Here is a 16297-nt window from a genome sequence, read left to right on the forward strand (position 1 = left end):
CAAGTTGGTAAAAGTTTCTGGACCAAGACAGAAGAAATAACTCACACGTGCATGCCCCATACAAGTACTGATTTCATATTGAGGAAAGAGTAGAAGGCTAATTCTGGAATTTTAAAAGTTATTTTAGGGAAAATGTGGCAAGTTTATAATTTAAGAACCAAGGAAAAGAAAGAATTCACAATAATTACAAAATAAAATAGGAAAGAAAAAAAGAAACAAAACTTTTTTTGAGTACATTTAGCTTGAAATGACAGTCAATTATTCAGAAAAAAAAATCTAGCAGAATGGCCAAGGATATGGAAAGAAGAAATGACTGGTCCCTCGCTGATTATATAGTGCAATGATGGGATGCTTATAGTGGATGGTGGTGAGCAAATCGCAAACTTTTTCCTTTTCATTTTGAGAAAGCTGAAAATACTAAGCACCTGGCTTGAAAGTTGATCTACTCTTTTATTTTACTGGGAAAAACAAACCAAAACAGAATAAGAATTGTCTAGAATTGTCCATGGTTCCCTCAAGAAACAAGTAGGACAAGGTCATCTTTTCAATATTCACTGCAGGTTGGAAAGTTCTCCTTGAAATTGTATGTAAACTAAGTTCAAATGCTGCCACCCTCACAAGCTGGCTTTTGGCCCCAGGGGCTGACTGTCTGGAACTACATTCCCAGGAGTGGCCTGGACAAGATGCTGACAATTGCTGCTAGCCAAGTTCATCTTTAGGGCTTCATGCCTTCCGGGACAGCATTCTGCCTCCTCTAGGAGTCCACCATGGGCTTGGCCCTCAGCTGGCCCTACAGACTGGGATCACCCACTTCTGTCACTCGTTTGGGTCTCTCAACCCAAGGGTCTATCCCTCTGCCCTTCTCTCTGTGCCTTCCCAAAGTATCAGTCCTTAACCTCAGGGCTCTGTTCTCAACCATCTACAAACTAGTTTACACTAAGTCATTGATCTTCAGTAGGTTTTTATTTCTCATAAGGATTTGGGATTTTTTTCCCCTTCTTGTAACTAGGAGACATAATGCCTTATTCAGATTGAAAACATCCTTTCAGGTTATAATTGTGGAACTTCTGGAAGGTCAACCTGCTTGTAATTCTCTGACCTTCAGCTTGTTTCATAAATCTGGACTTTTCCTGCTTGGAATGTCTTCTCACTCCACCACTCACCCCACCTTGCCTTCACTAGACAGTGAAATTCCTGTCCTTTATTCATAAGCTCTTCCAAATATGGTGTCCTTCCAGGAGGCCTTCCCCGACTCTACAATAGTGCTAATTCTGTAGCACCTGCAGCTATAAAATACTGAAATGTAATTGGTCCAAAGTAATAAGTGCTAAAATATACAGATTTCTAAGACTTAGTATGAAAAAAGCAATGTAAAATATCTTGATAATTTCAATATTCTTCACATGTTGAAATGTTCATATTTTGCATATATTGGATTAAATAAAATATTAAAATTAATTTCACGTTTCCTTTTTTATTTGAATACTAGAACATTCAGAATTATATACGTGGCTTGGGTTTGAGGCCTGCAATATACTTCTGCTTCAGAGTCTAGCCCAGTGGTTCTCAAACTGCAGTGGGAGCTGGAGAATACAGTTGATTTTTGAGTATCTCTTTCAATATCTGCAGGGTGCCACATTAGAGTAAAATAATCTATGTTTCTGATGTATATCAGTAACATATTCAAAATAATTGATGAAAAACAGATGTATTAGGTTTTTGGTGTTATCCAAACCGCAGTAGTCTTACATCATCTCTTACATTATCTTGGGTGAAATCCTCTGTATCCCTCATCCATGATCCCTAACACTGGGGAAAAAGGAAAATAGTGGGATGGTGTGTATGAAACCTTTTTTCCTGTTGGCCAGTCCCTGGACTGAGCAAAAAGATTGGAATATGCTTCAGTTAATCATGGACACTTGTGCAAAAACAAAAGGGTGGTGGGGGGGGTCAGCAAATATTAGCTGCCACACACAGCACTAAGCGTTAAAAATAACTGGAATTTCCCAAACTGTGCTGAATGGAGCACTGGTTTGAGGGATGTTCATAAATGCTATGTTGGAGGTAGGCAGGGAAAGGAGATTCCATGGCCAAGTCATTTTGGAAAACGCAGGACTAAACAGTATTTAGCTTCCTTGTCACAGAACTTCTCAGAGTCTTGAACATGCCATAACACATCATGACAGCCCTAAAGGGAAATATTGAATTCAGAGTTTCCCAACCTATTTGACCACAGAATTCTTTTTTAAAAACACTTATCAACATCACTATTCAGTAAGTTTGTCATAGACGATGTCACTTTATCTGCATTTTACAGGGAGAAAACTGTCTTAGGAAGTTAGGTGATTTGCCCAATATTATATAGCTAATTTGCAGTGAAGCCAAAATTCCAAATCACACTTATACCATAGGAAAGAATTTAAGCAGGGTCAGAATAGACAGGTATCATTATCTTGTATTTACAGTACATGTACAAATACACTTCAACATTTTTATTGTGAAATATATATACAAAAAAGCAACACATTTTAAAGTATATTGTAACCAGTAGCTATAGAACAGATTTCAGAGGTTGGTATAATTTTATACAATTTTAGGTTTTCTTTCTAGCTACTCCAAGACACTGGAGACTGAAAGAAATATCAATATAATGATTCAAAGTTGTACTCATTTGTTAAATCTTCTCTGTTGTAACTCCTCCTTCTCGCAATCTTTAGGGGTATTTGGGCTATGCCCATTCTAACTTTTTCATGCTGGAAAGGGGTGTTAATGATATGGAATAGGGGGATGGAACTAGTTGAAGTTCTTGGAGAGGCTGGCCTCTCTGCATTTCAGGACTTATCTGGCCTAAGAACCTATCTGGAGGTTGAAGGTTTCTGGAAAGTAATCATAGTGTGCGAAACTTTTGTAGAACCTCACATAAAGCCTCAAGTGTTCTTTAGAACTGACAGGAATGGTTTTCATTGGGGATTGGCAAACCATGGTCGTCTCTAGAATAGCCTCTTGACTCCATTTGAACATTCTCAGCTCCTGATACCTTATTTTGCTACATTTCTTTTCCCCCTTTTGGTCAGGAAAACATCATCGATCCCATGGTGTCAGGACCAGGCTCATCCCTGGGAATCATCTCCAACATTGCTAAGGAGAATTTCACCCCTGGATGTCATGTCCCATATAAAGGGGAGGGTAATGATTTTACTTACAAAGTTGGGTTTAGAGAGAGAGAGAGGCCACAGCTGAGCAGAAAAGATCGTTTTCTGGAAGTAACTCTTAGGCACAACTGTAGTGGACTTAGCTTCTTCACTACAGAAATAGGCTTCACAAATACAAGCTTCAAGATCAAGGGCTTGGCCTATTGACTTGGGAGTCCTTAATGTTTGAGACAGTATCAGGGGTTTCCCTGGTAATAAAGCTTAATAGTTCAATATTGTTTTTTCCCATCTCTCAAGGGACTTTGCCAATACTTTTTAATTATTTGCTCAACATACTCTGGGATATATCTAGGCATTACATTAAGCTATACAGATTTACATGCCTTCATTCCCATTCTGAGCTCCATGTATTTGGGTTGTTTAAATGAGCTATCCAGACAGGTTGAGTTAGATTCTGCGCTACAGAAAATTTAGGTTTTGGACAAAATAAACCTCTCCTCCTTTGGTCTCACACAGAAAATGAAGTTCTAAAATACCAACAATGGCACCCTTACTCCTGTATGATGATTTACTTTAGTCCTCATCCATTTGGCTTTGTTCTTATCTCTAATTGAAGCCTGATCTCCTTTTTTGGTTTAATAGTTGTTGCATGTAGCCATGCTGACTTTCAGAGCTACAGAGCTCCAACTCTGAATCTTGGAGTGCCATTCTGATAACCAAAGTTCCAGGGAGACACCAGGCTATACTATATAGTGCAGCATCTCAAAATTTAGAAAGAACATTTACAGATCTGGACTAAATGTGACTACCACAGGAGCATACATCTAGGCCCCAATTTTCTTACAAGTATTTTCTAAAACAGACCATACTGTATTTGTTTCTGGCTTATTTTTGCACCACATAATGTCCCCAAGGTTCATTCACTTCATTGAATGCCTCACAACTTCATTCCTTTCTGTAGCCACACAGTATTGTATCATATATACACAATATGGTTCACCATTCTACTTCTCACCAATGTATCCTACAACCAGCTCCTTCCACCAAGCAATACGTACAATGTCCACAGTCAACAATCCATGTCTCACATTATCCTCACTTACTTGTACAATCATCAATACTATCAATTTTAGACAATTATCATTGTTCCAATGAGAAAAATAACCAATAAATACATCCTCACCAAACAGAATGTCCAAACCTCTCCTTAACTCTTGCCCTCACCCCCATCCCTCCCGATTATTTACCCCTGGTATTGCTGTGGTACTGTTGATACCTTCCTGTTAAACAAAGAACATAGCCTTCAATTGTAGTTTTCCCCATACACACCTCTATTGTTTACTTTTTGCATAAGATCCATACCTTTGAAGTAGTTTTTGCAAGAAATTTTTATTTGGAGTGTTAATCAGTGGGGTGCATAAACCCCTTTCAATCATGTTCACCTTCAAGATGACAATATTATTCACATACCCACTAATGAAGTGCCTTCACCTCTGTCCATTCCCTTACATTTAAGTTTATCCTCATTAGCTAACCACTCACCCATCTCTAGATTTTGTGTATCTCTAGGTCCCCTGTATTCTACATTATAAGCCTCTGGGTTTACCTTTACCAAGGTCATAATAGAAATATCATACAGTATCTATCCTTTTGTGTCTGGCTTATTTCGCTCAAGTATTATGTCTTCAAGGTTCATCTGTCTTGTCATATGTTTCAGGACTGCATTTTGTCTTACTGCTGCATAATATTCCATTGTATTTATATCCCAAATTTTGCTTATCCACTTGTCTGTTGATGGACACTTGGATTGCTTCTATCTTTTGGCAATTGTGAATACCGTCGTTGTGAACGTCAATGTGCAGATATCTGTTTGTGTCACTGCTTTCAGCTCTTCCGGGTGTATACTGAGTAGTAGCATTGCCAGGTCACAGGACAACTCTATATTTAGTTTTCTAAGGAACTGCCAAACTGTATTCCATAGTAACTGTACCATTATACATTTCCACTAGCAGTGCTTAAGTGTTCTAATTTCTCCATATCCTCTCCAACATTTGTAGTTTCCTGTTTGTTTAATAGCAGCCATTCTTATAGGTGTGAGGTGGTATCTCATGGTAGTCTTGATCTGCATTTCCCTTATAGCCAATGAAAATGAGCATCTCTTCATGTGTTTTTCAGCCAACTGTGTTTGCTCTTCAGAAATATGTCTATTCATATCTTTAGCCTGTTTTATAGTTGGTTTGTTTGTTCTTTTGTTAGTAAGTTATATAATTCATTTATGTAAACAGGACATCAAACCTTTATCTAATGTATGACTTCCAAATATTTTCCCCTGTTGAGTTGGCTGCCTCCTCACCTTTTTGACAAAGTGTTTTGAGGCACAAAAGCATTTGATTTTAAGGAGTTCCCATTTATCTATTTTTGGTTTTGTTGTTCGTGCTTTGGGTATAAAGTTTAGGAAGCTACCTCCTATTACTAGGTCTTGAAGATATTTCCTTCTATATTCTTCTAGGCGTTTTATGGTACTGGCTCTTATATTTAGGTCTTTGGTCCATTTTGAGTTAAATTTTTTTTGGGGGGGTTGCATGATCCGGGTCTCCCACATAGAAGGTAAGTATTCTACCATTGAACCACCCATAAACACCACTTTCAGTTAATTTTTTTAACAGGGTGTGAAGTAAGGGTCCTCTTTCATTCTTTTGACTATTGATATCCAGTTCTCCCATGCCTATTTATTGAAAAGATTATTCTGTCCCAGTTCAGTGGATTTGGGGAACCTTGTAGAATATCAATCGACAATGGGTTTGGTGGTGTATCTCTACATTCTTGATTCGATTCCATTGGTCAATATTTCTATCTTTGTGGCAGTACCATGCTGTTTTACCACAGGGGCGTTATAATAAGTTTTAAAATCAAGAAGAGTTAATCCTCCCTCTTTTTTTCTTGTTTTTTAAAGGATATTTTTAGCTATTTGAGGTCTCTTTCCCTTCCAAATGAATTAATAACTAGCTTTTCCAAGTCTTCAAAGCAAGTTGTTGGAATTTTGATTGGTATTGCATTGAATCTGTAGATCAATTTGGGGAAAATGGACATCTAAACTACATTTAACCTTCTTATTCATGAGCAAAAAATGTTTCTCCATTACCTGTTTATGTAGATTTCATTATGAAACATTTCATAATGTTTAATAACTTAACATTCCTGGTTAAGTTTATTCCTAGATACTTGATTTTTTAGTTGCTATTTTGAATGGGATTTTTTCCTTAATTGTCTCCTCAGTTAGCTTGTGTATAGAAACTATTGATTTTTGCACATTAATCTTACATTCCATCAATTTATTGAATTTATATATTAAATCAAGGAGCTTTGCTGCAGATTTCTCAGGATTTTCCAAGTATAGTATCATGTCATCTGCAAATAATGAAAGTTTTGCTTCTTCCTTTCCAACATCGGTGCCTTTTATTTTTTTCCTGCCTGATTGTCTTAGCTAGAAGTTCTAGTACAATGTTGAATAATAGTAGTCACAGAGGGCATCCTTGTCTCATTTCTGATCTTAAGGAGAAAGCTTTCAGTCTCTCTCTGTTGGGTATGATGCGAGTTATGGGTTTTCCATTTATGCCCTTTATCATATCGAAGAAGTTTCCTTCAATTCCTAACTTTTGAACTGTTTTTATTATAAAAGGGTGCTCAATTTTGTTGAATGTTTTTTCAGCATCACTTGATCATCTCTTTCAATCAAAGAAATCATTGATTGATTTTCTTACGTTGAACCACCCTTCCATTCCTCATATAAAGCCCACTTGCTCTTTTAATGTGCTAGCATTTTGTTGGGTATTATTATATCTATATCCATTAAAGACATTGGCTCGTAGTTTTCCTTTCTTTTAGCATCTTTACCCAGTTTTGGTATTAGAGTGATGTTTGCTTTATAAAATGAGTTGGGTGTTATACCTTATTCCTCAAATTTTTGGAAGAGTTTGAGAAGGATTGATGTTGGTTCTTTTTAGAATGTTTGATAAAGTTACACTATGAAGCTATCTGGCCCTGGGCTTTTCTTTGTAGGAATATTTTTGATGATTCATTGAATCTTTTTAATTGTGATTGATTTGTTGAGGTTTTCTATCTCTTCTTGAGTCAGTGTAGCTTGTTCATTTGTTTCTAGGAATTTGTCCTTTTCCTCTAAATTGTCTAGTTTATTGGTGCATAATCATTCCTAGCATCTTTTTATGATATTTTTATTTCTCCAGAGTCTGTAGTAACAAACACCACTCTCATTTCTGATTTTGTTTACATCTTCTCTCTCTCTTTTTTTTTTTTTCTGCTAGCCTTGTTAGGGGTCCATTGCTTTTATTGATTTTCTCAAAGAAATGACTTTTGGTTTTATTGATTCTTTCTATAGCTTTTCTTCCTCCAATACATTTATTTCTGCTTTATCTTTGTTATTTCTTTTCTATTTGCTTTGAGGTTAGTTTGCTGCTCTTTCTCTAGTTCGTCCAGGTGAGCAGTTAATTCCTCAATTTTTCTCTTTCTTCTTTTTTGATACAGGCCTTTGGGGCAATAAATTTCCCTCTCACCTCTGTCTTTGCCACATCCCATTACTTCTGATATGTTGTATTCTCATTTTCTTTCATCTCTAGATATTTACCTATTTCTCTAGCAATGTCTTCTTTGGCCCCCTGATTGTTTGAGGTGCATTATATAATCTCCATACATTTGTGAAAGTTCTGATTCTTTGGTGATTGTTGACTTCCAGCTTCATTCTGTTGTGATCAGAGAAAGTGCTTTGAATAATTTCAATCCTTTTAAATTTATAAAGACCTGCTATGTGCCCCAGCATATTATCTATCCTGGAGAATGTTTCATGAGCACTATAGAAGTATGTATATTTTGGTGTTTTGGGGTGTAACGATTTATATATGTCTCTTATGTTTAGTTCATTTATCAAATTAAGTTCTCTATTTTCTTATTGATCCTCTGTTTGGTTGTTCTATCTATAGAGGAGAGTGGTGTATAGAAGTGTCCCACTATTATTGTTGAAACATCTATTGCTCCCTTTAGTTTATCAATGTTTGCCTCATGTACCTTAGAGCTCCTTGATTGGAATCAAACACATTATAATCGTTATTTCTTCTTGGCGAATTGTCCCTTTTATTAATATATAGTGCCCTTCCTTATCTCTTATGATTTCTTTACATTTAAAGTCTATTTTGTTTTACATTGGTATAGCTATTCCTGCTTTTTTTTTTTTTTTTTGGTTACAACTTGCATGGAATATCTTTCTCCATCGTTTCACTTTCAATCCATTTGTATCCTTGGGTCTAAGATGAGTCTCTTATAAGTAACATATAGCTGGATTATATTTCTTAATCCATTCTGCCAATCTGTATCTTTTAATTGGTAAGTTTAGTCCATTAACATTTAAAACTATTACTCTATGGGCATTTCTTGAATCTACCATTGCATCCTTTGTTTTTATTTGTCAGACCTATATCTTCTTTTCCTTCCTTCTCTTTTTATTCTTTAAGTTACCATTATGGGTAATCTTCAATTCTGTACCCTCCTCCAGACCTCCCTCTCCTGCCTTTTTTTTCAGTTGCCAGAACTCCCTTTAGTATTTCATAGGTTTGGTCTCCTATTGACAAAGTCTGTCAGCCTTTCACTGTCTGTGAAAATTTTCATCTCTCCTTCATTGTTTTTTTATTTTTTTGGCATGGGTAGACCCAACCTGGGTCTCTAGCATGGCAGTTGAGAATTCTGCCACTGAGCCACTGCCATGCCACCCATCTCTTGTTCAATTTTGAAGGACAATTTGGCTGGATAAAGAATTCTTGGCTGGAAGTCTTTTTCTTTCAGGGTCTTAAATATATCATACCACTGCCTTCTCACCTCCATGCTGCCCTTTGAGTCATACAAGCTCAGTCTTATGTGATTTTCCTTGTATGTGGTGAGTTGCTTTGTTCTTGCTGCTTCTCTTCAATGTCTGACAGACTTATTAGTATGTGTCTTGGAGTCAGTCTATTTGGATTTATTCTATTTGGGGTGCATTGGCCTTGTTTGATTTGCATACTTAGGTTTTTTATAAAGGTTGAGAAGCTTACCCCATTATGTTTTTCAACTAATCTTCCTAGCCCTTTACTGGGACCTTGATGAATCTTATATTTTTGTACTTTATGAGGTCTATCATTTCCCAGAGATCCAACTCAAAATTCTCTGGGTTTGGGCGGGCCGCGGTGGCTCAGCGGGCAAAGTGCTTGCCTGCTATGCCGGAGGACCTCGGTTCGATTCCCGGCCCCAGCCCATGTAACAAAAACGGAGAAACAGAATACAATAAAACAAGACAATGTTTAAAAATGTTTCCCTTTCTTCCTTCCTTCCTTCCTTCTGTCCTTCCTTCCTTCTAAAAAAAAAAAAAAAAAAAAAAAAAAAAAAAATTCTCTGGGTTTTTTTTTTTTTTTTTTTTTTTTTGCTATTTGTTCTTATGTGCATTTGAAATAAATTCTCCTGCCCTCTAGGTCACTTATTCTCTCTTCTGCCTCTTCAAATCTGTTGTGTCTCTAGTATATTTTTAAATTTAGTCTACTGCATCTTTCATCGTGATATCCATTTTTCTACTTGTTCTTTCAAAATCTTTTTGATGCTCTTCTAGTGTCTTCTCACTATCCTCTATGTCATCAGCCAACCCACTAAATTTATTCATGAGAGTCGCATGAATGTCTTTGACTGGTTGCTCCAGAGTCTGTGTCTCCTCCAGTGTTTTAATGTGGTCATTTAGCTGGGCTATATCTGCCTGCATTTTCATATACCTTGTGATTTTCTGTTGGCTTCAAGGCATTTGATTATCTTAATGGGGTTATTTTGGAAGTTGATTTCCCTCAGTCATCTAAGGCTTTGTATTTTCTTGAGTTTGTATTGAAGTTCTCTTTTTGCCTTGGTTCATCAGTAATCCCCACAAAATCAAGGCCTGGGCCTCATGCAGGAAATGCAATGCTACTTGAGGATCTGTTTGAGGCTGACAGATAGGCAGTTTGCCAGACTGCATTTTCTGTTTCTTTCCAGAAGATGGCACTCTTGGGACTCCTCTTTCCCCCAGGTCCAAGTCTCCCAGCTGCAGCAGTAGGGAGAGCTGGATGGAGACCCTGGCAATTCCAGCCAGGTCTGCTGGTCCCAGTGCGTGCTGAGAGCTGCCAACCCTGGGGCTGGAGGATGGGCAGTGTGTACCTTAGTGTAGGTTCTGCTTGTGGGCCTAATGGGTTAGGGGCCCTCAGACTTCTGCTTGGGTTGTAGGAGTGTATATGTCAGCTGTCCTTGTCCACAGCCCATCTGGAAATGCCTGCCAGCTAGGCATGGCACAGGGTGCAGGCTTTGAGGTGGGTTGAGGTGTGGGTGTGAGGTGCAGTGAGCAGCACAGGGTGTGGCATGAAGTGCAAGGCATGGGGGCAGGGTGTGGCACAGGGCAGGGTATGGCACAGGGCATGGCACAGAGTGGGTGTGGGGTAGAGTGCAGGGGTGGGAGGGCCAAGCATGGCACATGACAGGGCACAGAGGTGTGGGTGCAGGGCATGGGCAGGGTACAGCATTGGACAGATTGCAGAGTGGGCATATACAAATATACTTTTTAAATGACTTAATCACTTCACTCCACATATCTCGAGCTCACTGTCCCTCAGTTCAGACCCCACCTCCTCTTTGATCCTGGATGAAAGAGTTCTCCTATTCTGAATTCCTTATTTGGACTTTGGTGTACATTTCTTAATTGTTGGCCTTTTAAATATGTATATTTTACATTTCCAATTAGATTAGCAGCTTTCTGTGGTATTATTTTGAATTTCCTATAGTGTGTATTGTAGGGAGTAGGGGCTCAATAGAATTTTCCAACTTTATTAATTATTAGCCTGTCCAACTTACCTGTTGATAGTCTGTAGTGTCATTTTCACAGTGTGTAAACACTACAGAAACACTGGTTCATGGTTAAGAGACATCGCATGTTCATCTAAGCTTCCATATCAAGTAGTCTGACTTTGAATACTGACATACCTGTAAAATGCAGCTCATGATATCAGATGCAATTTTTGCATGGGGCGTATCTTCATCTTTGCCACAGGCTCTCAGGTTGTGTTCCAAGCAGGAGTCCCAAAGCCCGACCAGGGCCTTTGCATGCTTCTCAATCGACTCTGTCTCCCTGATGGCTGTTGTGATTCGCATGATACAGATTTCAACCACTGCCTGGTCATTGTTATTGGTTTGGTAATCCTAGTTGGAAAAAAAACCCTGCATATTATACAAATACTCTCAAACGTTATCTTTCAAAGGACTGACAAAGTACAAACTCAGTTATCTAGAAAACATGCATGTACAACTCCTAGCTAAGTGGTGACCTTGTAAAACCAACCACAAGAAGGAACTTCTTCCATGGAGATCCTAATTGCATATAAGTGCATTAAAATGGAGTGAGTTCATGCTATCAGCCACACAGACAGGGAGCAGTGGGACTCCAAGGGAGCAAACGTAGTCACTTGCTAGTGAATTGCAGGCCATGTCAGTGTCCAAGTTCATTACAGGCTGGGGTTTACTTTTTGTTCTGGCATTTTGTGAAATGTTTCACGAATGTTTCAAATCCCCCTTCAACTTCCCCACATAAGCATTTGCTTTCATTTATGAACACAGTAGAATGCACCATTTTATCCCTTTCTTTTTACCTTAATTAAGCACCAAACATATTTTAGCTTTCCCCAAATTTCCCTCCATTTCCTTAGCTTAATTCTTTCTCAAATACCAAATTATCTTTATTGAGAGATAATGTGACCCTTCAAAACATCAGTGAAAAATAGGCCCATCACTTTAATTTGAAAAATCGGTTCTGATTGTGAAGTTTAAGTGGTGGACAGACATTACTGAAAACGTAATAGAGCAATAAAGCATTTGGATCCCTACGTCAAGTGTGATTAGAGATTGGAAATGATGGGTTTTTCTGTCCAACTGCAAGCTCCATTCTATTTTTTTTTCTTACTACTATAACTAAGGCTGCAGTAACTGTCTTGTATTTGAAGCTCTCTCTGTACTGCACATTATTTACAGCCTAGATTATCTAGAGGTAGACCTTCCTGAGACAAAGGATGGGGATATTTAAAAAAATTTTTTTTAATTGTGAAATATATCTTCAAAGAAAAGAAAGTAAAAGCAATAATTTTCAAAGTACACTTCAATGAGTAGTTACAGAACAGATTTCAGAGTTTGTTATGGGTTACCATTCCACTATTTCAGATTTTTCTTTCTACCTGCTCCAAAATGCTGGAGGCTAGAAGAAATATCAATATAGTGGTTCAGTAATCATACTCATTTGTTAAATTCTGTCTTCTCTGTTCCAACTCTTTGTTCTCCTTTGATCCTTCTCTCAACGTATAAGGATCTTCAGGCAATGCCTGATCTGCCTTTTTGATGCTGAGAAGGGGTGTCGACACTGAAGGATGGGGGATGTACTTAGTTGATAATCTTGGAGAGGATGATTTCATATCTTTAATAGCTTCCCAATTATTGATAACTTAGAATTTTTATAGTACCTTTGTCACAATAGAGGCAAGAATATTACAATATTACTGTTAACTATAACTCATTGCTTGTATCAATTGTATTTTTCCTCATATATTGTCCTATTATTAACACCTTGTAATAGTGACAGACATTAACCCTAGTTCATTCTCATATTTGTACAGTTAACCACCAGCATCACGAAGGGAAACATTTCATGGTATTTTCTAGGTTTAAAATCAAATTTAAATTGACACACAAAAGTATTTTTAATAAATAAATTATTGTCAAGAAAAATTTTGTCTCCTAAGGAATACCTACTCAGTACAAAACAATTTACCTTTACTGAATACCTACCATATGCCAGGTACTACTATATGTATGGGAAATAATGTACCATATGTATTTTCTCCTTTTGCTGGAATCCAGAAAGCTTAGAGAATGCTTTATGGATCAATTGCATTAATCACATTAGCATTTGTAGTGGCAATATAAGCTTCGTGCTGCCATTAGCAGTGGTTTTCTGTTTTATCTTTCTTTATGTACTTATGCCCTTTATGGCATAAAATAATCAACATGATATTTGCTTCATGTTTGAAGATGATGCCACTAAAAGCAAGTGCTGTTTACAAGGGTATATGTGACCAGAGACAGTGATTTTGGCCCAAGAATCTTCTCCATGACTTTTCCCCCCTAAGGATGATCTTTGGCTTTTCTGTTGCTACACGGATTTTTGACAAAGTTAGTGACACTTTTTCATTCATATTCTGGATTTTGTTTATGACTTTACTCCCATTTTTATTTGCTGCACAGTCTGACACAAGTAATAATTCTGTTACATTAAAATAAAGAATACAAAAAATAAAGAAAGAAAGAAAGAATACACTCACTAACAAAGGAAGGGGGTAAAAAAAAAAAAAAAGTGTAGTAAGTCAGCCCACCACAACCAAATGGTGTTCACCCTGGGAATGCAAGGAATTACTTAATATCTGGAAATTTCATAATATAGGGTAACATAAGACTTCACACCAATAAAACAGCTGAAGACCTTAATTTAATTACATCTGTAAAGCTCATTTTTTCTAGGTCAGATTATATTATATATTCACAGGTTCTGGGGATTAGGATATGACCATTTTCAAGGGCCGTTGTCCAACCTACCACAGAAACAATGAATATGAGTTGCAGCTTGGTACTAACTGGGGTGGCAGAGACAGTATATCCCGTCACTAACCTCCTTCTTGCAAATTTCCTCAAGAAAAGACATCAATCAAAATCTCATAGCAGCTGTTTCCATATAGATGGAGTTATTACATAAAGCAAATGGATTTGAATGGTGTAAGGAGTGGGCTATAGTGTATGCTATGATACATGATCCAAATCTCCCTTCTAGGACAAAGACACTCATTCTTTCATCTGTTGGTTCATAGCCAACTGTGCCTGTAGAAATCGTCCTCAACCAAAGGGATGACCTCATTCTAAGCTATGTTCCTCCCTTAGGACAGCCTGCATCCGGTGGTCTATGTGGAGGGTATCTCATTTGACTTGATCCACAGTTCTCTGTGAGCTTGGGTGATGCCTTTATCAACAACTGCATCATAGATCAACTTTGCCCTTTGCCCAATTCTGCTTCACTTGTATCCCCCACCCCAATAGGTATTCCTGAGAGTATTCCTCGATAAATTTCCACATGGAAATCATCATTTTAGGGCCCATTTTCTTAGGAATCTAACTGGGGTGTTAGATTTAAATATAAATAGAGTTTATATGTATATAGCTGAAATTAAGATATATAGCAAACCATGTCAAACAATAGTTTAAAAATAAATGTCAGGAAAAAAATAAATGTCAGGGGTGCAAGGATAGTTCAGTGGTAGAATTCTCTCCTGCCATGCAGGAGACCTGGGTTTGATTCCTGGCCCATGCACTTCCTCTCCACAAGAAAATTTAACAAATGGTACTTCAATGATGGCACAATCACATGGAAAAAGAATGAACTGTGACCTCCCACAAATACAGTATACAATAAACAAATAAATACATGTCAAGAGGAGTGGGCAGGGCAAGACAGTAGCATAGTAAGGTGTGGAATTGAGTTCACCCTATAGAGCAGCTAGTAAATAGCCAGGAATGGTAGAGAACAACTGCTGGTGGAACATCAGTGACTGGACACACAGCTTCCACTGTGGATTTTGGTTGAGCTAAGCCCTTGCTTGCTAGTAAAGTCTGTTTCCTTTCCCTTTGGGGAACCAGCCTGCTGTGCCCATGGGAGACAGCTGCTGGCCTCCGCAGCTTAGGGGACTTACAGTTCTGTGTGGGATCTCAGCCGTTCCACCTGGTCCAGACTGGCAGAAGCACTTTCAGCCTCCAGCACTGGCACAGGCAAGGGCAGAATTTCACTTGTGTGGGAGACAAACTAACTAGTCAGGTAAAAGAAGGTAATTTCAAAAGATGTGTTTTCCCCAAGAAAAAAAGATTGGGACCCAGTTCAAGTGGAATCCCTCCTTCAAGGAATTCAGGTCCCAGGGACTGGAAAACAAGCCATCAAAGTCATCCTACTACTCATCTCTGTCGCAACCATGCCCCTGGCAGGGAAAGTCTGCTCAAATTAAAGGTACCCCATAACTTTAAGCTAGTGGGAATCTGCAGGCAGACAGGTGCCACATGCCGAGCAAGACAGGAAAAGCACAGTCTAGAGGTTTCATAGAAGTCTGATAACCTGCTGGGTCACACCCTCAGGGAAAACTCATGCTGGCTACTCTTTTCTCCCAGACCTGGACTTGTCTGGTCTGGGAAGTTCTGACTGGGGACCATAATATCTGAGAAGACCCTCTTCAAAAAAGAAAAAGACTCCATATAAGCAAGGCAAGAACTGAAAAATTCTGATCAGTTAAACAGAAGCTATGCTACAGGTTTAGAATAAGATGAACTGGATGTCAAAGAACAAATGGAAAACAAAGCCATCCAGCAAGAAAATCTTCAGTAAAAAAATGAAAACAACTTCCTGAATAAACTAAAATAATGAGTCATACTAGGAAAATTGAAACTATGGCCCAGTCAAAGGAATAAACCGGTACTTCAAACAAGATACAAGAAACAACTAATTCAGGATGTTTGAACAGACATGGAAAATCTCGTCAAAAATCAAATCAAAGAGTTGAGGGAGGGTATAAAGAAGACATTGGGCAAACAAAAAGAAAAACTGGAAAGTTTGAAAAAACAAATCACAGAACTTATGGGAATGAAAAAAAAACAATGGAAACCTACAACAATAGATTTGAAGAAGCAGAAGAAAGGATTAGTGAACTAAAGGACTGCACATCTGAAATCCAACACACAAAAGAAAATATGGGGAAAAGAATGGAAAAATATGAGCAGGGTTTCAGGAACTTGAATGACAACATGAAGCACACAAACATATGTGTTGTGGGTTTCCAAGAAGGAGAATGGAAAGGAAGTGGAGAAAGTCCAATGGAGGAAATAATCACTGAAAATTTCCCATCTCTTATGAAGGATACAAAATTACAGATCCAAGATGTGCAGCATACCCCAAACAGAATAGATCCAAATAGACATATTCCAAGACACGTACTAATCAGATTATCAAATGTCAAAGGCAAAGA

The 16297-nt window shown here is 38.0% G+C and overlaps 1 protein-coding gene across 4 annotated transcripts in view; it reads right to left on the reverse strand.

Annotated features, from left to right (window-relative positions):
- Positions 1-16297, reverse strand: part of VEPH1 (ventricular zone expressed PH domain containing 1) — a 261065-nt gene that overhangs the window by 215858 nt on the left and 28910 nt on the right. For 3 of the 4 annotated variants that reach the window (XM_077160876.1, XM_077160877.1, XM_077160879.1), the window contains exon 3: positions 11184-11399. The exons of the other annotated variant lie outside the window; for it this stretch is intronic. In XM_077160876.1, coding sequence (XP_077016991.1) covers positions 11184-11399 — 216 coding nt within the window. The remainder of the gene's footprint in view (positions 1-11183; positions 11400-16297) is intronic. 4 annotated transcript variants of the gene reach the window in all.

Source organism: Tamandua tetradactyla, chromosome 5, assembly GCF_023851605.1.
Source record: "Tamandua tetradactyla isolate mTamTet1 chromosome 5, mTamTet1.pri, whole genome shotgun sequence".
Taxonomy (NCBI): Eukaryota; Metazoa; Chordata; class Mammalia; order Pilosa; family Myrmecophagidae; genus Tamandua; species Tamandua tetradactyla.